This window comes from Rhinolophus sinicus, linkage group LG06 (assembly GCF_036562045.2).
Source record: "Rhinolophus sinicus isolate RSC01 linkage group LG06, ASM3656204v1, whole genome shotgun sequence".
NCBI lineage: Eukaryota > Metazoa > Chordata > Mammalia > Chiroptera > Rhinolophidae > Rhinolophus > Rhinolophus sinicus.
Genome location: NC_133756.1, coordinates 122,118,248 through 122,143,132, shown reverse-complemented (window position 1 = coordinate 122,143,132; position 24,885 = coordinate 122,118,248). Strand labels below are relative to the sequence as shown.

Here is a 24,885-nt window from a genome sequence, read left to right as displayed (position 1 = left end):
ATATATATATCCATATATATGTATATGGATATATATATATATATATATATATATATATATATATATATATACACACACACACACATAGTGGTATTTTTTTGGTGTGTGTGTGTATCTTTAAAAAAATTTAAATTAAATTTATTGGGGTGACATTGGTTAGTAAAATTATATAGGTTCAAGTGTACATTTCTATAATACATCATCTATATATTGCATTGTGTTGTCTGTGGATCTTGACTCACCAATTTCTCCTACTTTTTCCTCTTTCTCCTCTTCTTCTCTATTTGTTTTTCATTATTAGCATGTAAACACTATTAGATTAATCTCATTAATTTTTTTGCCATCATATTATTCACCATTTACCATTGTATACATTTTTCTTCTTGTTTTAAATCTAAGTTTCTTAAATGGATATTTCATATTTGTAATTATCATTTTTAAAGATAAATTAAGGTCAGTGAACATAGGAAGGGATAAATGCATATAGCAGAAATTAAGTATATTTGTACAATTGGACAGTTAAAGGAAAATGAGGAAAAATATGGTAGGGTCTCAGGACCTGTTTTTGTCCCAGACTATGATATGGACAATGGGGGTAAAAAAAAAAAAGCAATTTTGGGAAGTTCCTCTTAGATCTACAGTAAAGTTAACCTTGATGGATATAATAGAAATATTATATTGTGAGGAATGGTGGTAAACTCATTATTTAACCTAATGAATATTAAGTGATGATTGAACTTTCCACATCATCAGAGTAATTAACCCTAATTAAATTGCTATAGAATTAGTGTCAAAGGTCAGTAAAGGAGAAAATACAAAAAAGGAAGCTTTCACTTATTCCTTATTTTGAGTAACATGGTCCATCCACACTATCTCATTGCATCTTCCCCAGTGAAACCACCTTGAAGATGGCCCTTCGGATTTGCTGGGTCTTGATGTTATAGATAACAGGGCTCATCAGCGGCGGGAAGAGCACAGAGACAGTGCCCATGAGGATGTGCACCAGGGATGAGGTATGGCACCCAAATCTGTGCACAATGGACAGTCCTAGCACAGGCACACAGAAGCAGAGCACAGCCAGGATGTGGGAGATGCAGGTGTTGAGGGCCTTGAGCCTCTCCCCCGCAGAGGTGATAGCCAACATGGTATGGAGAAGGACAGTATAGGAGAGCAGGATGAAAAGGACGTCAGAGCCCATGGCCAGCATGATGATGCACAGGCCACAGAGTCTGTTGAAATGTGTGTCAGAGCAGGCCAGACGGATCGTGTCCTGGTGAAGGCAGTAAGCATGGGACAATGCCCCAGGGCGACAGTAGTCAAATTTCAACAGATGCAATGAGGGTGCAGCAGTGATGACGGCACTCTGCATGCCCAGCACAACCCCAGCCAATGCCACATGAGGACCTGTGAGCACAGATGCATAGCACAGTGGGAATTGGATGGCCACCAGGTGGTCCAGAGCCATTGCAAAGAGCACAGCTGACTCCATGAAGGAGGAGGAGGGTAGGAAGTGCTGCTGCAGAACACAGTGTACCAGGCCCACCATCCGGGCATCAAACCACAGCATACCCAGCACTGAGGGCAACGTGGACATGCATAGGCCCAAGTCTGTCACAGCCAGCATGGCCAGGAAGTAGTACATGGGCTGGTAGAGAGAAGGGTCAGTTCGTACCAGATACAAGATGGTGGCATTACCCAGGAGGGCCATGAGGTACCCTACAAAAATGGGCAGTGAGACCCAGTGGTGAGCCCATTCCAGGCCAGGGAAGCCTGTCAGCAGGAAAGTAGAGAAGCTCAAGTTGGCACTTGGTAGGGTGGATATCCTCATTTTCAAGAGGCCTATTCACTCTGAGAAAGGTGGCAGTATGATTGAAGATTACTAAGCCTATAAGCATGAGTTGTCCCACTATCACTGGGCACCAATCCCCTGCTAGATGGTCTGGCCTCTCTGCAGGCTCTGGAACTCAGTGACCTCTCAATGAACCACTGCCCTCACAAGCAGTCTGTCCTTTTCCTGCTTCCCCTTGCCCTTTCTCTATTCTCATCTAATGCTTTACTTACATCAGTGACATTAACCCTCAACAAAGGTTTTCTCTATTATTGTTCTTCACCAGCTAGTGAAAGGTAAGTTTTTTTTCTCTTAGAAAAACCTATATAGATCAACTTAAACAGAATGTGCAGATTCTTGAATTTCTTCCTTCCAAATTGTCTTCTTTGTATGACCTCTTCAAGCATTTTCTGTAGGAAAATGCAAATCAAAACCACACTGAGATACCACCTCACATCTGTTACCCTGATAAATTTAATAAAAAAATAATTTAAAAAAAAGAGGAAAAGAAAGATGAAATACCGCCATTTGCAACAACATGGATGGTTCTTGAGATTATCATGCTAAGCAAGATAAGTCAGACAGAAAAAATTGAGAACCATATGACTTCACTCATATGTGGGATATAAAACTGAAAGCAGCAAACAAACAAGACGAACAAAAACTCATAGACACAAGAGTTTAGTGAGTACCAGAGAGTAAGGGAGGTGGTAGAAGAGGGCAAAGGGGGTGAAATATATGGTGATGGAAGGAGAACTGACTCTGGGTAGTGAACACACAATGCAATATATAGATTATGTATTATAGAAATGTACACTTGAAACCTATGTAATTTAATCGTCACCCTGATAAAAATTAAAAAGGAGAGATAAGCAATGGATAGAAACAAAACGGAATAAAAATAATAGAAATGTTGAGGAAAACCTTGTAAGGATGGTGCTATCAAAGAATATGTTTATTGGGGTGACAATGATTAGTAAAGTTACATAGGTTTCAAGTGTACAATTCTGTAATATATCATCTATATATCACATTGTGTGTTCGCTACCCAGGGTCAGTTCTTCCATCACCATATATTTGACTCCGTTTACCCTCATCTACCTTACCCTCCCCCCTTACCCTCTGGTAATCACTAAACTACTGCCTGTGTCTATGAGTTTTTGTTTCTTTGTTTGTTTGTCTTGTTCCTTTGTTGCTTTTCAGTTTTACATCCTATATACCAGTGAAATCATATGGTTCTCGATTTTTTCTGTCTGACTTATTTTGCTTAGCATCATAATCCTCAAGATCCATCTCTGTTGTCACAAATGGCAGTATTTCATCTTTTCTTATGGCAGACTGGTATTCCATTGTGTATATGTACCACATCTTCTTTATCTAGTCATCTATTGAAGGACATTTTTGTTGTTTCCATGTCTTGGCCACTATGAATAATGCTGCAATGAACATAGGGGTACATATATCTTTTCAGATAAATGTTTTCATTTTTTTTGGTAGATACCCAGAAGAGGGATTGCTGTGTTATATGGTAATTGTATTCTTAAGCATTTGAGGAAACTTCATACTGTTTTCCATAAGGGCTGTACCAATTTACATTCCCACCAGCAGTATATGAGGGTTCCTTTTTCTCCACTCCTCTCCAACACTTGTTATTCCTTGTCTTGTTGATAATAGCCATTGTTATGAAAAAACTAATCCCAGTCACCTGCCAACTCATCTGTCTCCTCCTTTTGTTCATTATAATAGACCCATAGTTGGCCAGAGGCTGGATGTGGTATATGGAGATTATCCATGCAATCCCACATCTGCTCTAAACTGCTCACCTTCCTGGAAGCATCACAGCTCCCACTGCCCCAACCTCCTCTGACTCTTGCACTCATTTTCACACTTACTTTTGTATTTCCTTTTACAAGATTATTCATTTGCCTTTTGTCTCTGCCAGTCATGGTATCTTTAAGCCCAGAGCAAAGGTCAGCCAGATGAAAACCTTTCCTATGCCCTCCCACCCCAAATATATATCCAGGCCAGTGTCTCAGCTTTTTCAATGTTCTCCATTCAACTTTATTTAAAAAAATTAGTTTCAGGTGTACAAAACTCTTTCAATGAGCCCTACTACAAGCCGTTCTTCCCCAACATTTCCTCTCTTCTTACCTCCTTCACTCTTCTCGTAGCAAATATTATCATCTTTTAGAAAAATCAATTTGTATTTCTTCTTCTTGTGTTACAGCCTAAGTGTGGTTAAGTTATATGCATACTTCTCTTCCCTTTCAACACACACACACACACACACACACACAAAGTGGTATTTTTTGGTGTGTGTGTGTATCTTTAAAAATTTAAATTAAATTTATTGGGGTGACAATGATTAGTAAAGTTACATAGACTTCAGGTGTACAATTCTGTAATATATCATCTATATATCACATTGTGTGTTCACCACCCAGAGTCATTTCTGCTTCCATCACCATATATTTGATCCTCTTTACCCTCATCTACCTTACCCTCCCCTTACCCTCTGGTAATCACTAAACTACTGCCTGTGTCTATGAGTTTCTGTTTCTCATTTGAACAAACAGTCTCTTGTGTTTTTTTTTTTTTTTTGGTGTTTTTTTTTTTAACAAATATAATATATAATACCATTATTTTTTACTAGGTTATGCTTTTCGGGTTTTTTTTTAAATTTATTGGGGTGACAATTGTTAGTAAAATTACATAGATTTCAGGTGTACAATTCTGTATTACATCATTTATAAATCCCATTGTGTGTTCACCACCCAGAGTCAGTTCTCCTTCCATCACCGTATATTTGACTCCGTTTACCCTCATCTACCGCCCTGTTCCTCCCTTACCCTCTTATCATACTTGGCTTTTAAAATCTATTCTGGCCCCAAGGAATATCCACCTCTACATGATTCCCACTGCTTCAAAAGGGAGATTAAGATTATAGAGCAGAATATAAAGTTATGAACTCAGAAAATGTAGAAGTTAAATAAAGAACAGAAATTGGGTGGGAATGTAGTGTTATATTACATTTGGGATGTAGTATTAAGTATATGATTACTCCATCACTAGTAGTTAAGGCTTAAGAGACAAATTTAAAATTGAAAATAAAGCATTAAACTAAATACTATATTCAACAGTATAAAGGTATAATGTCAAAGTTGATAAAATATTGATAATTCTTGAAGTTGAGTTTGAAGAAAGAGTATATGGAAATTCTTTATAATATTCTTTATTTTTATGTATGTCTGATCATTTCCCTAATAAAATATTTTAGAAATAAGGTAAGGGGTAGAAGATGGTGGTGGACTGGGAAGTCCATTTAATTCATGATTGTTTATATTAAGAGAGTAGACACTGTTTAAAGAAACAGAATATTGTGCGTGAGTATTTGTGTGTGTGTTTGTATGGCTCGCAAGATAAAAACTGCATTTAAATTTTTAAATGACTGAAAAGTAAACAATAGACAATGATATATTGTGACACATGATACATATATTAAATTCAAAATTCAGTGTCCATATATAAAGTTTTATTGGAATACACTCATGCTCATTTATTTATGTGTTGTGTATGGCTACCTTCACACTACAATAGCACAACTGAGTAGTTTTGAAGGAAGCTGCATGGCACACAAAGCCTGAAATATTTATTATTTTGCCTTTTGCAGGAAAAAAGTTTGCTGACCTCTGACATAACAGGAAATGGATTTAGGAGATAAACAAATTTCAAAGAAATGGAGGTATAAATATTCCCTGATCATATGAAAGGCTGTTCACTCTCACTTAAAGTAGAAAGTAATTGAAATCAAATTGACATAGTTTTTATTCATCATATTACAAAAATTCAAAAATGTTAAAACAGATAAGTTAGGAAAGGTATGATGAAAAAAGCACTTTCACAATTGCTGATTGGACAGTTAATAGGTATGACTTATAAAAGGGAAATAATAATAGTGTACCTATAAATATTATAAACAAAATTATTTACTCAGCAATTCCACTTTTAAAAATTTTGTTTACAAATGCATTTATATCCATGTAAATTGACATGTATACAAGATGATTCACTACAATATTATTTATAAGAACACAAAAAAATGGAAGTAAACTAGATATTCATCAACCGTGAACTGGTAAATAAATCCTGGTAACCTACAATGTACCAGGATTGACACAGTGAGATATTATGTAGACGTGAAAACAAATGATGATGCTTTTCATGTACTGGTTAGGAATTATCTTAAAGACATATGTGTATATTAAAAATCAAGTAGAGAACAATACATAAATTTCACTGGGAAAAAGTATAAATGCATGTAATTTCTTGTTTATATATAAATGCTTTCCTAAAAAGAAATGCAATAAAATGAAAATATTTGTTGACTTTGGGGAGAGACACCAGAATGACTGAAATAGAGACTTAAAGTGAGTATTTTCAACATACATGCATTCAAATAGGAGATCCAACTGTGTGACTGTGTGAATGTCTAACATTGTCAATAGTATTTACATTAAAATGTAAATTTAATGAAATTTAGACTGTATGTAGTAGTCCATGGTGTTTCTTGAATCTTTGACTTATGTTTATGTCAATTTTGGAAAATATTTATATCATTATACTCAAATATTGCTTTTTTCCCAAGACACTGTCCTTCTGGGGCTCCAATTACATGTGCAACTGAACTGTCCAGCAAATACCATATGTCTTTGAATAATTTTTTCTTTTTCTTTTCTTTCTTTTTTTCCCATTATGCTTTGTCCTTTCACATATATAGTCTGGTTATACTCTAAATTATTTTCCAATACCTTGATTCTTTCTTCAGTTGTGTCAAATATGATTAAACCCATCCATTGTGCCTTTAATTTCAGTTATTTTTCAGTTCTAGGATTTCCATTTTATTTTTAATAGTTTCAACTTATTGCTTAAATTCTACACCTTGAAATTTGAGTTCTAGGCAATATTAATTGAAATTATTTTAATGTCTGGGTATGCTAACTGCAATAGCTGAAACCTCTGTGGATCTAATCCTTTTGCCTGATTTCTATTTTTCTCCTGATTTTTTTCAATTTTTGTAGTTTGCATTTCTGGTTATATTTTAATAAGCATAATGAAAAATTACATGAATAATTTGTGATGCTGGTTAACGTCTTCCTGCTGAGAGTATTTAAGTTTACTTCTAATTAGAGTGACCAACCATCTCAATTTGTGGCTGAGGGGGTTTCCAAGGATATGGTACTTTTTGAGATAAAGCTAGAAAAGTCCTGGAAAAAACTGAGATGATTTGTCACCCTAATTCTTACACACAGAGTTGTAAAATTAGGTAGTGAGTTTATTAAAAATAACCTATATTAGGCAAGTGTATTTATAATATTCCTTCAGTTCACTATGTAAATTTTTTGGAATCTAAATAAATGCTTGGAAATTTACCAGTCCGTCCGGTCCATGAGGATCCTTGTGTTTTAATTTTTGTGCCTCTGCACTCCAGTCGTTTAAGACTGCTGTAAGCTCCTCTCATTTTATCAGCTATTACTTTTGAATTGACAATTTTTTTAAGTGGGAAAATGGTACAAAATATCAAGTTCCTTTCTCTATGCTTCCCTTGTTGCAATCTTAGCCTTTCCATCCTCATTGCATTGGGTGCTCTCTGAAGTCATTTACAAAATATTTTTCTAACTGTCTAATTGTCCTTGGCAGGAGCATTGATCTGAAACAAATATTTCTTGATGAATGTGGAAATGCTTAGAATATTTCATCTATTTTTCTCAAGTGTTTTAATTTATAGTTTAGCTTCATGCCTATCTGAATATAATGACATCATTTTGTCTTATTGAGGAAATAAAGGATCAAAGTAGTTTTTAAAGGTCTAAATTTTAAATTACTAGAGTTTATATGGAATACTAGAGTTAATATTCTATTGTATTTATGTTCTACATCTTCTTTTGCCAATCATCTAACTTTGCTTATTTCCATGTCTTGGCCACACGTAAACAAAGCCGCAATGAACATTGGAGCCCACGTGTCTTTATCTCTAAATGTTTTCAGATTTTTTGGTAGATACCCAGAAGAGGGATTGCTGTGTTATATGGTAATTGTATTCTTAAGCATTTGGGGAAACTTCATACTGTTTTCCATAAGGGCTGTACCAATTTACATTCCACCAGCAGTATATGAGGGTTCCTTTTCTCCACATCTTCTCCAACACTTGTTATTCCTTGTCTTGTTGATAACAGCTATTCTAACAGGTGTTAGATGGTATCTCACGTCATAGCTAGTGAAGTTGAGCATCTTTTCTTATATCTGTTAGCCATTTGTATGTCTTCTTGGGGGAAGTATCTGTTCAGGTCCTCTGCCCATTTTTTAATCGTTTGTTTGTTTGTTGTTGAAGTTGTATGAGTTCTTTATATATTTTAGATATGTTAGCCTCTTATCAGAGGTGTTGTTTTCCAATTTGAATAGTGAGCTTAGGAAATAGAGCTGACCAGATGGAGGAAAGAATTAGTAATATCAAAGATAGAAATCTAGAAATGATGCAGATGGAAGAAGAGAGAGACTTGAAGGTTAAAATAAATGAAAGAACTCTATAAGAACTATCTGACTCCATCAGAAAGAGCAATATAAGAATAATGAGTATACCAGGAGAAGAAGAGAGGGAGAAGGGAACAGTGAGAGATTTTCATTTTATGTCAAGGCACCTGACAACCTGGTTTCATCATTCTTTCCTGTACTTCTCTTGCTATAGGATGTCTTTCTGCAGATATTCTAAAGATAACCCCTCTTCTCCTCCCAGGGAATTGCCATTCTAATTTCTCTGGTCATCTGTGGGATGGCTCTTCCTGTGTAGTTACCTGCTTGGTTTCATTTGATATTTCTCAGTCTTAGTTCCCTGCAGAGTTCTGTCATCCATCAGAGGGCTATGAATCTAGGGTATCGTTGTAGGCAATTGAAGACCCCTAAGTAAGAATCTGTGCAAACAGATTACCTGGAAACCTGGAGTAGAGACACAGAATTAACCTTAACAAAAAAATCTTTGGCCATTTTTGGCATTTCTACAATGTACAATGCGAAAAAATATTTTTAATTTAAAATTTATATTCAAAACTTTATTTGTGTTTTGGAGTGTTATAAGGTCTATTTAAAACTGATTCTAGGGCCTGCCCGGTGGCTCAGACGGTTAGAGCTCCATGCTCCTAACTCTGAAGGCTGCTGGTTTGATTCCCACATTGGCCAGTGGGCTCTCAACCACAAGGTTGTGAGTTCGATTCCTCGACTCCCCCAAGGGATGGTGGGCTGTGCCCTCTGCAACTAGAAACAGCAACTGGACCTGGAGCTGAGCTGGTCCCTCCACAACTAAGACTGAAAGGACAACAACTTGACTTGGAAAAAAGTCCTGGAAGTACACATTGTTCCCCAATAAAGTCCTGTTCCCCTTCTCCAATAAAATCTTTTAAAAAACCCCAAAAAACTGATTCTAGACATCACTTCAGGAAGTAGAAAATGAAGGTCTGCAGAGGTAGAAAAAAATATTTCTAAGCTTCATGAGGGAAGGGAGGGACCTTGTTTTTTTGGTCACCACTTTATCTCTAGGGCCTAGATATGCACCTGACCCATTGAGGGTGCTCAATTAATGCTACTTCGTTGACCAATAAGAAGGTTCCAGGTTGTTGCAGTTCTTGCTCAGTTGATAGTATAGTAAAGGGGTTAATAGCTGAGATTCTGGAGTTTGACCCAACTGAATCCCAATGCCAGCTCTTGGATATGTAGGTTTGAGCAAGTTGAGCACCAGCTTTTCATCTGAAAAAATAATTGCATTAATCCTAATTCATAGGGTTGTTGTGGGGAGTGATTGAAATAATAAAAGTACCTAGTATACATTTGCATCTTAAACACTTTGGTTCCTTTCTTTGAAAATATAAATGTAAAATTTTTACATTACTTCTAATGTCTGCAAAGGACTATCCAATCAGAAAAAAAATGTTACTGTTAATGTTCACAAAGGAATGCTTGCCTTTTTGAAAGATTCTACATCCTGGATGTAAGAACTTCAGAATTTTGCATAATGAGCAAGACTTGTAATTTTTGAGACTCCTAGCTTGAAGCCTGGGTGAGGTTGGGTGAATTCCACATCAGACCCAGTCCTGGAAACCCCTTTTGAGCTAGTTAGTGTATCCTTTCGCTATTGAACTCATATAAACAACTCAAGAGAATGTAACATATTTCACTTCCTCTTTTTCTAGGACAAAGGGATCAATAGATTTACCAGGACGCCTTACAACTCCTGACTACATTTTCCTTATGGGGAGAGATGTTTTCATAAACAATCTTTCTTGCAGTCCTGCTCTAGCTATGCAAGGTAATGGAAAACCTCATGTTACACAAAATGTTTTAAAATAACATAAATTCTTTATACTGTTCTGTCACACATAATCCAACCCCACTTGCACTCCCACTCCAGTTCACTGCCAGATATGAAGAACCTCTTGTTAGACATCATATTTTAAGGTAACACTATTTGCATAACGTGCAAACTAGGACCACTTGTGATATAGAAAGAAAAGTCTCTTTCTACTGTGTCCTTTGTCTAAACTCTGGATCTCTTCTTTGATACCATTTGGACAATGCCACGGATTTCCTTAGTCTTAATGCTGTACACAATGGGGTTGACAATGGGTGGGAAGAACAAGTAAGCATTGGCCATCATAGCATGCAGTAAAGGGGACACATGGTGTCCAAAGCGGTGCACCATTGACAAGCCAATCATGGGCACGTAGTAAGCAAGCACAGCACAGACATGTGAGCCACATGTGTTGAGCACCTTCTCGCCCTCCCAGTGGCAATATTCAGTACAGTGTGGAGTATGAGCCCATAGGAGACCACAATGAGTAGTGAATCCAGCCCAAAAGTGGAGGTAACAATGAAAAGCCCATAGATGTTGTTGATAGAAATGTCCCCACAAGGTAGATGGATAAGGTTGGGGTGGAGGCAATAGGAATGGGAGAGGGTATTATGGCCACAGAAAGGCAGGCGCCGTAAGAGCATGGGCAATGGGGCCATGAGCATCATGCTTTTCAGCCCAATTACAGCTCCTGTGCCAAAGATGCGGGGCAGGGTTAGGATGGCTGCATAGTGCAGTGGGCTGTAGATGGCCACAAATCGGTCCATGGACATGGCCAGCAATACAGCTGACTCCATAATAGAGAAAGAATGAATAGAGAACATCTGGAGAAGACATGCATCAAAACTAATTTCAGTCGTGCCAAAAAGGAAGATGCCTAGCACTGTAGGTAGTGTGGATGCAGAGACACCCACCTCAACCAGTGCCAACATGGCAAGAAAGAGGTACATGGGCTGGTGTAGGGCAACGTCTCTTCTGATGACATGAAGAATGGTGCCATTCCCAAGGAAGATAATAATGTACATCAGGATGAAGGGGATGGACATCCATATGTGCTCTGCCTCCAGCCCTGGGATGCCAACCAGAATGAACGCTGTAGGTAAGAACTCCAAAGAGCTATTAGAGTTCTTCATGTTGAAATCTTATCCCATGGGATCAGTGCTACCTTGAAAATTAGAAACAGATTAGTGAGATAATATTATAGTGAAAAAAGGCTCTGGACGCTGAGGAAAGGGAAGAAGAAAACAAAGCTCAAAATACAGGTGTCCAAAGGTCTCATGTCCAAAAATTGACAGATGACTGCCATTAGGAAACTGCCACTATTAACTGGGTTATTGTCTCCATTAGACAGAAGTTCAAGGTTGATGGAAAATTATCCTTGTGAATTGTAGTTTATGGTGGATCGGCTAAGAGAGAAACAGCTGCCTTGTCTTTGTGTGAACATGCCTGACCCTAGAAAGCTGCTGGGGAGATAGGCACATGTAGACGATCTCAGCATAGATATGGACCAATGTCAGGAATAGGTGAACGGAGGTATTACTAGTAAATGTATAGATATAAGGCAAATAACGCAGTATATAAAAACAGCTAAAATACCTGAAAAATAAATACAGATATATGAATAATTGAGGCCTAAAGAAAGGCTGAGAAGTGGCAATGACCAGAACCTGGAGCAAGTGATTGGAAAACTAAACTAAAAAGAATGGAGCTTGGACCCACACTGGTTTTATCTGTTCTGGGCTTTAAAAGGACTAAGAAAGCAACTGAAAAGATTACATGCAAAGCACAGAATAAGGCAAGAACCAAGGTTGGTGGATTTGTATGCAAACTTTAAGGCTCATGAAAATACTCTGTCATGGTGATATCTACAATCTCTTGACTCACAATTTGTAAAGACCACCTACCTGATCTACTGGGACTTCTTTCTGGCTTAGACACACCTCTGAATACAGCAACACTGTTCTGGAACATAAAAAGATTTTCAGGAGGCTTTCCTGGGCAGCAGAGGAAGGCATCAGAGGGGAAGAGAAATCTACCTCCTAAACTGAGTATGTTTTAAACTGAGCACTGTGTGGGCCAGCACAGGAATAACATTAGAATCTTGGACTGACAGGGTAGGAAAGACTACTGAAGGTATTTTAACAGCTCATTCACACACACACACACATAGTGGTATTTTTTGGTGTGTGTGTGTATCTTTAAAAATTTAAATTAAATTTATTGGGGTGACAATTGTTAGTAAAATTACATAGATTTCAGGTGTACAATTCTGTATTACATCATTTATAAATCCCATTGTGTGTTCACCACCCAGAGTCAGTTCTCCTTCCATCACCGTATATTTGATCCGCCTTACCCTCATCTCCCACCCCCCACCCCCCTTACCCTCTGGTAACCACTAAACTATTGTCTGTGTCTATGAGTTTCTGTTTCTCATTTGAACAAACAGTCTCTTGAACTGATCTGGTAAACATCATTTACTATCCTGGAAGCTGCTAAAGATCTGGTTTCATGTTTTCTCCATGTTACTCATAAATCCAGGGAATTCTGGGCAATTTTCACCTTCCTGTGACCAAGAGTGGGTGCAAAAGTCAGAGACTACTTTGAATGCCAGTGTGACAGAGCCCAGAGACAGGGTCCATCTATACGAAAGGAAGTGAGTAGTCACTGGATCACCTCTTGTGTAATCCTTACATTTCATATTCTATCTTCTGTTCATGAGAATGTCTTTTTGATTCACTTTAAAATTTGTCACTTGAGTCATGGGTACTGGCTCTTTGGCTGGCTGTAGAACAATGAACTTTTTCTGCCATGCCTCGACCATGAACAAAATCAACTTTGATAGATACTTGGAGCAAGAAAAGATCCTTTTTTCCTTCTAGTCAGAAGCATTGCCGCCATCCTATCCTTTTCTCCCCACTCGCACACATGACCAATTCTTTCTCAACTCTGGTATTTTGCAAATTTCAGGAACACCCATCTAGCCTCACCTACAATGTACTTCTAATCAGGAACCATAATATCATTTTACTATCTGAACATACCTATCTCTGTTCATCAGTGTCTGGGACTAACTCATCCAGACAATAGCCATCTGGATGAGAAAATATATGTCTGTTTATTATTATATAATTATATCTCTGTTGTTGTATTATTTACATATATATTATTAATAATATTTAATAAATGTTTATCAAAAATTTAAGTGAACAGACTTAGGTATACTTTTCCTAGAGTTGGCATATTGAACTGAGGACACGGTAAGTCTCATTGCTTCACTTAGTGCAATTCTCTAGATAGCAACTAACTCCGTATCAGTGAAGAAGCTAGATGAATATCTGAGGTCAAGAATGTAATTGCTATATCAAAACCAATACATGCAGAACATATAGGAAAACAATGAGACTTGACTAAAACACTGGTGACCCATACCTTAGATCCAAGAATAATATATCAGGTGCCATAGACTCACCAAACAGGGTGAATTAGTTGGGAAAATAGTAAATGAGTTGGAAACTTGAGCTATATGCTAAGTGTTGTATGCATGTTATATCATATACAATTCAGCAATAAATAGGCAGGGTAACAGGATGTTCTAAATATCAGAGAGGCTGGTTTCTATTGAAATGCCTTTCTCTAGTTGCTCCTGTCAGCTTGTCCAGGTTCCCTGAGTTATTCCTCGAAGAGCAATAAGTCAAAGTTATGCTCTACTATGACGCACTGAGAATAAGCGAATTATTCCACTCTGGATCTGCTTGGTTTTAATGCTGTAGATAACAGGGTTCATAAAAGGGGGAAAAAGGAAGTATACATAGCTCATTGTGATGTGGACAACATGAGGAGCATGTTTTCCAAACCTATGGATAAATGTCAGACCAACTACAGTGACATAGAAGACCAGGATACAGCAGATATGGGAGATACATGTGTTGAGGGCCTTGGCCCTTTCTTCTCCAGAAGCAATTCCCATGACAGTCTTGAGGATCAAAATGTAGGAAAAAGATATGATCAAAAAGTCCAACAAGACCATTGCAAATACAACCACAACTGGATAGAGACGATTGAAGGTGATGTCAGCACAGGCTAACTTGATGATATCTTGGTGTAGACAGAAAGCATGGGAAAGTACATGGGATCGACAATAGGGAAACCAGTGAAGGCGAATAATTATTGGCATAATTGACAGACCAGCCCTTGTTAATACCCCCATCCCAATCTTCATTACCTTGGTGTTGGTCAGGATGGAAGTATATCTCAAGGGGTTGCAGATGGCAACAAAACGGTCATAGGCCATGGCAAGCAAAACACCAGACTCCACAATAGAAAGAGTATGGATAAAGTAGGCCTGAGAGAAGCAGACCCCATGGCCAATCTCTCTTTGATTTAACCACAGGACACCCAGAACTGTGGGCATCGTGGTCAATGTCACTCCAAGGTCTGTAGATGCCAACATAGCTAAGAAATAGTACATGGGCTCATGGAGGTTATGATCACCCCTGATGAGAAAGAGAAGAGTGCCATTACCAAGAAGTATGGAGATGTAAACCACTAATAATGCAATGGAGATCCAGTGATGTACCTTCTCCATGCCTGGAAAGCCAGTAAGCAGAAATGGAGAAACAGTTGTGTTGAGCCACATTGCAGAGTTTGCAAAGAGGAAAATATTCCCCTCAGGTAACACAATAGAAGCTCTAGTTCTTTAGAAGTTGCCCTGTGAGTGTACTACCTGTTCATATGATGTTTATCAGTCTTGACTTCCAGGAACAGCATGGATGGTAATTGAGTCATTCCCTAGAAGTTCCTAGATATGGGAAAATAAAATGTATAAAGGAGGACTCTACATATTATTCAGGATTGATACATAGTTTACTGAACAATATACTGGGATACAACAATGTATGCGAAATAGACCCTGTTGATATCTTATAAATTACATAACCAAGAAAAAACACAATACCAAAAAAGAAATCACTATATTTGAATAGTGTCATAATAGCTATAGCGTTGTAACTTATAGGATGCTTTTTATGGTGCTCCTTATCCTGACTGATAGTATCAAGGGTGGATGTACAGGTTTCCCACAATATATGAAACCTAGAAGATCAGTAGAAAATTGGTCCTGAGCTGTGTTGAAGGAACAAGTATTAACATCCTAAGGCAAAACAAACAAAAATACGTAAACAAGAAAATAAATAAAAGAAAATAGGCTTTGTTGATTTGAGGGAATGACAAACACTAAATATATCTGGAAGGAAAATTCGATTGATAAAGTTCTAGAGGCTTTTGTGAGACTGAAAAAAAATGATATGAGTTACTTATATGTGTTTATCTCTAAAATACATATCCATGTTGCCTTGAATCATAATACCTTAGTTATTGATATGCTATGTCTCAAGTAATTCAAAATTTCATAATATAGATACAAAAATCAGCCATTAAGTGTGGATTTTATAGAAGCATTTGAAAGCACTATTTGTTAACAAGACGAATTACTCTTGGCATACCACCTATTTAGAGATGCAAAAATAGAAATCAGTTATTTAGGCAAGTTCAAGGAAAATGGCTTTTTAAAGCTATGGAATCTTATGAAATTTAACAAAAGTGGGAAGGCTCTGTACTGTATTTGAATTTTAAGGTGTCATCTGGTGCAACTAGCCAATTTCTGTGGGAAAAAAACAAAACATTCATTTGTGCCTCTGGCATCAACCAGAGAATGTGGGATCACCTTCTATTATAGTTGGTATGGACTGTACATCTCACACGCTTTGAAAAATACTGAAGGTTGCTAGATGGGAGGGCGGTGGGGATGAGGGAGAAGGTGAGGGGATTAGAAAGCACAGTTGGTAACCACAAGATTGCCATGGGAATATGAAAGTCAGTTTGGGGAATATAATCAATCATGTTGTGAAGATTTTATAGGGTATCCGATGGACACTTGTCTTATTCGGGAGACCACTTCAGGGATGGTGTAGATGCCTGATCACTGCACTGTACTCCTAAAGCTGAAGCTGAATAATAATGAATGTCAACTACAATTATACACACACACACACACACACACACACACACACACACACACAAAAGAAGTGGAGTATATCATTAGGAATAGAGACAGTGGAAATGTAAGGGCTGTATGCGATGTCAGAGGCAGTAGATTGGGGGAGGGGGGTTATCACTTTGTGAGGGGTATAAATGATAAAATGTTTAACTATTACATTGTTTTGTACACCTGAAACCAAAAAATAAATAAATAAAAAAACTTGGTATGAATTTAGTAATTCCAAGATCCCTTTTTTGCCCATGAAAAAATATTTGCAACATTACTGGGCTTTTACCTTCAGAAGATTTTGTTTCAAGTTCCAGCTCTGCAGCTTTGTAACAATAATGATATTGAACAAGTCATTTAATCTTGGGCTTTGGTTTCATTATATTTAAATGGTACTAGTAATTTCTGCTCAGTCGTGCTCTTGACACAGGGTGTGAGAATGGATTGGAGTTGTAAATGGAGAAGTGCTTTGCCAGGGATAAATTACTCTTCACTTTTGAGGGTTTTTCCTTTTTTTTGTTTTTGTTAAACTAAGAAGAGCCTCCTCCCTCTCTATCTGGTGCATATACACCAGTTTTAGTCATTGATCCTGAGATGTGTCAAATTTTCTTAAGAAACATGGGGAACAGATAAAAGATGATGGGGTTTTGAGGAGCCTAGTTTTGACTGTAACCGAAAGTATTAAACTAGAGTTCATCTGACCAGTGGATAAAAGATGTGTCTAAGCAGAAAGGGAAAGGAAAGGAGAGCGGTGAGTGAGTGTAGGGACTTGATGTCATCACTACAGATGACATCAAGCCTGCAGCACTGGAACTGGTGCAGGTTGAGGGAAAAGCAAATCTGCCTTCACAAGGTTGAAAAGAGGAGGAAAAGCTGACTCCTGCCTGTAAGTAAAACTCTCAGTAAATACTCAGCTTATTCAGGTTAAAGAGGCAGGAGTGGGGTTGGGCGCACTAGACAGGGAAGACAGTTGAAAAGCAAATGCAAGAAACAAATAATTGTTAAGTTTCCATTATGTGTCAGGACACAAGGACATTAGGTGTGCCTCATTTTCCTTCCTCCCTCCCTCCCTCCCTCCCTCCCTCCCTCCCTTCTTTCTTTCTTTCTTTCTTTCTCTCTCTCTCTCTCTCTCTCTCTCTCTCTCTCTCTCTCTCTCTCTCTCTTTCTTTCTTTCTTCATTTCATAGAATCCTTATAAAAGCCTATTTTCTCCACTTTATAGAGTCATATTGTTTATATGTCCAAGGTGATAGATATATTAAGCAAATGACAGAGTCCTTTTCATGCACTGTGGATTAGAAAGACTCCAGGAATGGGTGAAATCTTCGTAGTATTTAGGATTACAACCAGGGTTGCTGCTACTCTTTTCTGTTTTTGTACTAAAAAACTGAGTATTTTTATTTGATTGATACATGAGATTAACTGTGAGTTCTGGAGGGGTTAAAAATCTTAGGCTTTTCCTCCCTGCACCCTCCCAACATCTCCTAGTGTCTCTGTTTAAGAGTGGACTTGTTTTTTCATTGATGTTAAGCTAATTCCCAAAGTCTCAAAGTCTGCCACATAAACTGTGGGCTCCATGCAGATACCCAGACATCCTGCTTAGACTTTTACCTTTTACGCATTCCCTCACCTTCCCTTGGGCTCATTTCCTTTATTTTTCCTGACATTTCCTCTTCTATCTCAAATACTTAATCCATCTCTCCCTGTTTTGTTTGTTTGTTTTATCTCCTAATCTTTGTCCCTTATCATTCTTTTCTGGATAGTTCAAATTTGCAGTCCATTCTTTTGTTTATTCTATCTGTAGGGCTTCCCATGGCTCCATTCTCGATACCTAATTCTTGGCATAATGCCTAGCACATAATTCGTGTTCTTTCTCAGCCACTGAATGATTGATTTGCCTACACATTCACGTTGTTTTTTGACCATCTTACATGCCTGCTTTCGAGCAGGTTCTCAAATCATCAAAGCCCATAGATTAATGGCTATACCCTACCAAATGACTCTGAATACATAGCTGTGTATCCTCGGCACTTGGAAATGTCCTGAGGGGTGTTACTAGGGATATGAAAGGAAAACTGTACCCTATTTCCAATTCATGGGGGAACTGAATGCCTATTACACTCTGTGTACTTTTCCAGGTGCTAATGCAGCACAACTAAGTAAATCACTGCTAGTGATCTAAAGGCACACAGAGCCCACACTCCATCCAAGAACCATTTTGACTTGGCTTATCAGTTTGGATGATGGTCAGATAGTGACTTCTCTCCAGAAAGTGTCTGAAACTCTGATGATTACAGAGCTACCCCTCCTCACAGATTCTGTCCTTGGCACTTATCTGGACTTCTAGGGGAGAAGTTCATGCAGGAAATCACAGGGTTAGAATGGGGGCAGAAGAAGTTGCAAGTTCAGACATGAGGAGAGCAAGAAGTAGAAACCCATAATTCATCCCTGAGTCTACACCCACCATCTGGTTTGCTTCCATAACTCTTCTTTGCTTCCTGTGTTCCAGAATCCACTGTGTCCTTGCTTTATACATCTGAGGAAGTAATCCTTAAAGAAACCAGGTTTTAAAGATGTTGGAAAGTCTTAAGGACCCATGTGTATTCTTTACATACTCTTGACAGATAATACTATTACTTTTATCTTGCTGGGAAAACAGATCCCTACTTCCTGCCCTTTCTATCCTGGTGCCTGTAGTGAGACATCAGAGAAAAAAGTCATTAGATGCCCTCACTGACCTGAATTTTGGTTCTCTCCAATTTATCAGTTCCATAGTCATGAGTCTGGAATCCTTAGCCTTATCAAGGATTTAGTCATGACACCATTCCTTTCATAATCTGCACGAAATCCTGGCCAGTAGGAACATTTATTTTAGAAGCTACTCTCCAGGGTCCAGTCCTGATTTAGGCCACTCATTGCCCATCCCCCACCCCCATCCTCCCTCCCTCTCTTTATGCCTCTCTGCTGCTATCTTTTTTTATCCTTATTTGCACCTCCAGCTTTGGCGATCTGGGGCTTTGAATAGCAGTCCCTAAGGTGTGTGTCTGTGTCTTAGCTTTTATTTCAGCCCTGTTGCTGGGAGAGTGATTCCTTATTTATATCTACTAGCACATGGAAGGAAACAGACTAGTTAGGTATGTGGACCTACACAGACTTCTTGAGGGATCACTTGTCCCCAGCTGTCTATGTGAACTCCCAGTTCCTGTCCCTATGATGAGGAATGTGTGCAAATTATAGGAGAGCAAGGCACTAGTTTTGGTAAAGCAAAAGCTCCTACCCACTCTCTTATCCCCAGTTTTGATGTCTGGCTACAGCCAATGGGAGCCCAGAACCCTGTCTCATGGAAAGGGAGGTTCCCCTTTACAGTCCCATATTTCTCCTTACCCCTCTCTCTACAATTCCCATCTCCATGTTCTGCATAAGAAGGGAGGACAAGATGGGAGTCTTTCTCCCTCCACAGTGGCACATGTGTCCATATATTTTTATTTTTATTTTTCAATTACACTTGACATTCAATATTATATTATATTTCATGTGTACAGCATAATGGTTAGACATTCATACAACTTATGAAGTGATCCCACTGATAAGTCTAGTATTCCCTTAACACCATACATAGTTATTACAATATTATTGACTATATTCCCTATGCTGTACTTTACATCCCCATGACTATTTGGAACTGCCAATTTGCATTTCTTAATCCCTTCACCTTTTTCATCCAGCCCCCAACCGCTCTCGTACTGACAACCATCAGTTTGTTCATGGATGGGAGTCATTTTTAATCAAGTTATGAGTAAAATATGGAGGACAGGAATCATAATGCCAATTGTCTGGAAACCAAGGGTCTTAGTCTCTCTTCTCAGAAAAATGACCATTCAGTATATGTACATGTGATTAAGAGCATGAAGGTTGGAAGTTGAGGCTTTGGTTTACATTATGACTCTGGCTTTTGCTGTGCCACTTTGGAAAGTTGTGTGTCCTCACTGTTCCGTATCTCTAAAATGCAGGTAATAATTATAATTGCATAAAGTTGTTGTGAGTTTTAAACATAAAGTACTTAAAACAGTAACTGTTAGTAAGCAGTCAGTTAATGTCAGCTATTATTACCTCTGTTATAATCAATCACATTTATTTTAATTATTTGTAATTTGGACTATCTTTCCCCACTGAATATTGAAGTATTTGAGAAATAGACTCAATCTTTCACAATTTATGCCACATAGATAGCTAAATGGTTAAACTGTAGAATCAATGTAATAGTTTCCAATTTCTACTACTGGAGGTAGATGAATTCAATGATGTGTCTCTGATTGACAGAGAGTACTTTTTAATTCCAGATTAAAACCACTAACTCAAGAACACCATTCTACTTAGCAAAAAGTTTTTTAAAATCTACTGCATTAGATTTTAGACATAGATGTATGTATAGAGGATCTATAGATAAACACACTGGTATATTCCTTTATTTCATTAAGAAAATGATGAGATTCAATTTAATTACCAATTATATTAAATTGAATTAATTTTATTTAATTCATTATTAATACAATGAGGAAGAAAACAGGATTGAGAAAATGTATTGCAGATAAACCTAAATTCACAATTAGGATTGGCTTTAATGAACATTTTCTTTTAGTGAAAATTTTATTAAAGTTAATTTATATAAAAGAATGTGAACGAATCAAAAAGGTCTGGCTCATTGAATTTGTTGCAAAGTAAGTTGACCATTGTACAACATAGAAATTTACCAACCCAGCAAAAGCCCCTTCGTGTCCCTATCCAGTCCATCTCTTAGATTGGTTTTACCTAGTTGTGACCTTTATAAAGTGGAATTATACGCTATGTGTTCTTTTGTGTCTGGCATCTATCTCCATTATTAAGTTCTTGAGAAATATTCATGTGTTTGCATGTAGTAGAATTGGTTCATTTTCATTTCTATACAGAACTCCATTGTATGACTATACCCCACCCACGGTTACTTTTCTACTCTCAAGAGTTAATATTTGCAGCTATGTCAAATAGTGTTGCTCTGATCATTTGGGTACATTATTTGTTTGATTGTTTTGTGCACATAAGGATGAATTTCTGTTAGGCCAAATAAGAATACAATTCCTTGGAAAACGTATGTTCATTTATAGTAGATGCTGTTAAATATTTCCTAAAGTGATCATATAATTTTACATTTTACTAGGAGTTCATGAGTTTCACTTGGTTCACATACTTAACAACACTACATATTTTCAGTGTTTTAAAAAAGCTGTTCTACTGAGTGTGTAGTGGTAGCTTGTGGTTTTTGAATTGCATTTCCCTGGTGACTAATAATGTTGCACATATTTTCATATCTTTATTGGTTACTTGCCTCATTTGTGAAGTACGGTACCTGTTCCAGTTTTTTGCCCATTTGAAAAAAAAAAAAGTAGGTTGTCTGTCATTTGCTTATCGATTTTTCGGGTGTTATTTATAAATTATTGATGTGACTCTTAGGTCAGATATATGTATGACAAATATCTTTACTGCTCCATAGCTGCCTTTTTAATTTTCTTAATTTTTCACAGAAATAAGTTATTTTAATGCAGGCTTATTTATGATTCTCGTTCTTGTGAAATATTTAAGAAATCTTAAATCCAAAATCAATGAGGAAAACTCCCTCTGTTATCTTACAATAGCTTTAAACTTTAGTAACTTCACCACAAATTGAATTTTGTCTATGGTGTGAGGATGAAATCAGGAATCATTTTTTTGTCTAGATTAATTTTGTGCCGTTGATTAGCCTACATTCTTTCCTGATCCAAGAAGGACCCTGGAGGTTATAATCACAGTTGGATGCACCCTCTTGCCCCTTTGCACATAGTTACAATGTTATCTTGTTAGCAGAAACCATCATGACATTACCTATGGAATGACAGATTTTATTCCCTACAGTAGCTCTCTATCCAGAACATTTATATTCTTATTAGGGAAGGAAATTTATACTTTCATGGATGGCCAAGCCACCTGATAACTGACTATGTTCCTATCAGAGGTTGGGCTTCCTAGAAGCAGACGCTGGGACAGAGTTTTGGGTGAAAGGTGTTTATTAACGGTTAACACATTTGAAAAAAAGAAGGAAGCAGGATTTGGCAGAGGAAGAAACCAAACCGAAGTAAAAGCTGACCAAGCCTTATCCAACCTAGCAGAAATCTCTGGAGAAGGTACACTCAATGGCATTACCCCATGCTGGGGTTGAAATGGCCAGGCTTTTAAAACTCTCTTCATTTAGTCACCTAAGAAGGAAGATCATGACCTTGGCCAAAGTGGCGCTCTGCAGCTGAGAGACATCGTATATAAACTGAGATTTACACTCCCAGAGCTGGATAGAAAGTCCTTCCTTGACGAGGATTCTGGCCTGTACATTTCCATGTCTACAACAGTTTTCTTGTTGCTATCCTATATTTGGAGGACAATTTCCAAGACTTTTCACACATATATCTCTTAATCTAATTATGATTCCCAACATTCACAGCCCTTTGGACAATTGAAGCATATTATCCAGATATTAATAGAATATCTCCAGGACTTCACTAGCTCTCAACACATGTGGTCCTCTTAAGTTTCACAGGAGCATATACTTAGAGTTTTATTACAATTTATGTATTTAAACAAGTAAACAAAAACCACTTTATATTTTAAGGGTGAGTATTTTTATTTTGAAATAGTTATAAATTCTTAAGAAGTCACAAAATATATATAGGGAGATCCTGTGGACTTTTCACCCAATTTTTGCCAGTGCTAATGTCTTGCATAACTATGGGACAGTATCCAAATAGGTGAATTAACATTGGTACAATACACAGAGATTATTCAAATTTCACCAGGTTTTCATTCACACATTTGTGTATATGTGTGTATAGTTTTATCATATGTGTAACTTAATGTAAACAGCACCACAGTCAAGATACAAAACTAATCTATCTCCACAAAACTACCTCATTCTACTCCTTTGTAGACACACCTGCCTTTCTTCTTTCCTCTTCCCTGTCATCCTTAACCTCTAGCGACTACAAATCTATGCTCCATATCTAAAATTTTGTTATTTCAAGGAAGTTACATACATGAAATCATTGGCTTTTTGTTTTTGAACTCAGCAAACTTCTCTTGAGAAGTATCCAGTTGTTCTAAATATCAATAGTTTTTATTTTTATTTTTATTTTTTTTATTGTTTTTTTATTGCTGAGTAGTAATCCATTGTATTGGATGTACCACAGTTTAACTATTCACTGATTGAAGGACATTTAGGTTTTTTCTAGTTTTGACAATTACCAATTACCAAAAAAGCTGCTATAAATATTTCTGTACAGGTTTTTGTATAAACAAAAGTTTTTGTTTCTCTGAGAAAAATGCCTAGAAGTGCAATTGCTAGGCCATAAAGTAAGTGCATGTTTAGTTTTATAAGAAACTGCAACTATTTCCCAGAGTGGCTGTACCACTTTCCATTCCCACCAGCACTGATGAATGGTCCAGATCCTCTGTATTCTTGACAGCATTTAGTGCTATCACTATTTTTTTACTTAAGCTAGTCTGAAATATCTTCTGATACCTGATTGTGGTTTTAGTTTGCATTTCCCTAATGATTAATGATGTAAGGTCTTTTTGTGTATTTATATGCCATTTGTTCATTCTCTTCAGTGAGATGTTTAATCATGTCTTTGCATATTTTCTAACTTTATTGTCTGTTTTGGGGGGGCTTTGAGAGTTCTTAAAATATTCCGTATACTATTCCTTTGGATAGATTGGATAGGTTGTTTGTAAATATTTTCTCCCATTCGTACCTCTTATTATCATCCTTTTAACAGGTTTTTTGATTTTTTTTTCTCCACCATGTCAAATCTCAGATCAAGGTGGCAGCAAAGTTAGTTTCTTCTGAGGCTTCTCTCTTTGGCTTGTAGATGGATGTCTTCTCCATGTGTCTCATGTACCTGCCACTGTGTGCTTACATTGCCAGGACTGTATAAACAGCTTGGTACGGTTTCATAACCTTGGTATATCAGTGTCTCACAGTTGTTTTCATGTGGACATGTGGCGGTGTCTTGCTGAGTAGCATTCATTATTGTTGCGTGTTTTTGTGTGCCATCGCGAGAATGTCTGAGCTTGAATTAGAGTAATGAACAAACATTAAATTTCTTGTTAAACTTGGCAAGAGTGGAAGTGAAATCAGGGACATGTTAGTCCAAGTTTATGAGGATGATGCAATGAACAAAACGGCAGTGTAAAAATGGATTAAACGTTTTTCTTTTCTTTTTTTTTTACTAAACATTTTTCTGACGGGAGAGAACGCGTCACTGATGAAGAGAGGTCAGGGCAGCCAGTAACGAGCAGAACTGATGGAAACATTGCAAAAATTCTTTGAATTGTACATCAAAATAGTTGGCTGACTGTGAGAAGCATGGCGGACCAAGTAAACATCGATAGAGAAACAGTTAGGAAAACCTTAACTGAAAATCTTGGCATGAGAAAGGTGTGTGAGCAAAAATGTTCCTGAAGGAGCTCACCAATGAACAAAAGCAAAGGAGACTCGAAGTTTGCCAAGACCTTTTGGAGAGACAAGATGATGTTTTGGTCCATGTTATCACTGGTG

The 24,885-nt window shown here is 37.4% G+C and overlaps 3 protein-coding genes across 3 annotated transcripts; all 3 read right to left on the bottom strand.

Annotated features, from left to right (window-relative positions):
* Nucleotides 1-874: 874 nt before the first annotated feature.
* LOC109436975 (olfactory receptor 51B2) lies at nucleotides 875-1,828 on the bottom strand. Its single transcript, XM_019715855.2, has one exon. The coding sequence runs from the start codon at nucleotides 1,826-1,828 to the stop codon at nucleotides 875-877; it is 954 nt and encodes a 317-aa protein (XP_019571414.2).
* Nucleotides 1,829-10,409: 8,581 nt separating this feature from the next.
* On the bottom strand, nucleotides 10,410-11,356 carry LOC141572443 (olfactory receptor 51J1-like). Its single transcript, XM_074337133.1, is given in 2 exon segments — nucleotides 10,410-10,642; nucleotides 10,645-11,356. Coding segments are annotated over 2 exon segments (945 nt in total).
* A 2,567-nt stretch (nucleotides 11,357-13,923) lies between these two features.
* Nucleotides 13,924-14,862, bottom strand: LOC109436944 (olfactory receptor 51B6). The gene has a single exon (XM_019715824.2). The coding sequence runs from the start codon at nucleotides 14,860-14,862 to the stop codon at nucleotides 13,924-13,926; it is 939 nt and encodes a 312-aa protein (XP_019571383.1).
* Between the last annotated feature and the right edge of the window lie 10,023 nt (nucleotides 14,863-24,885).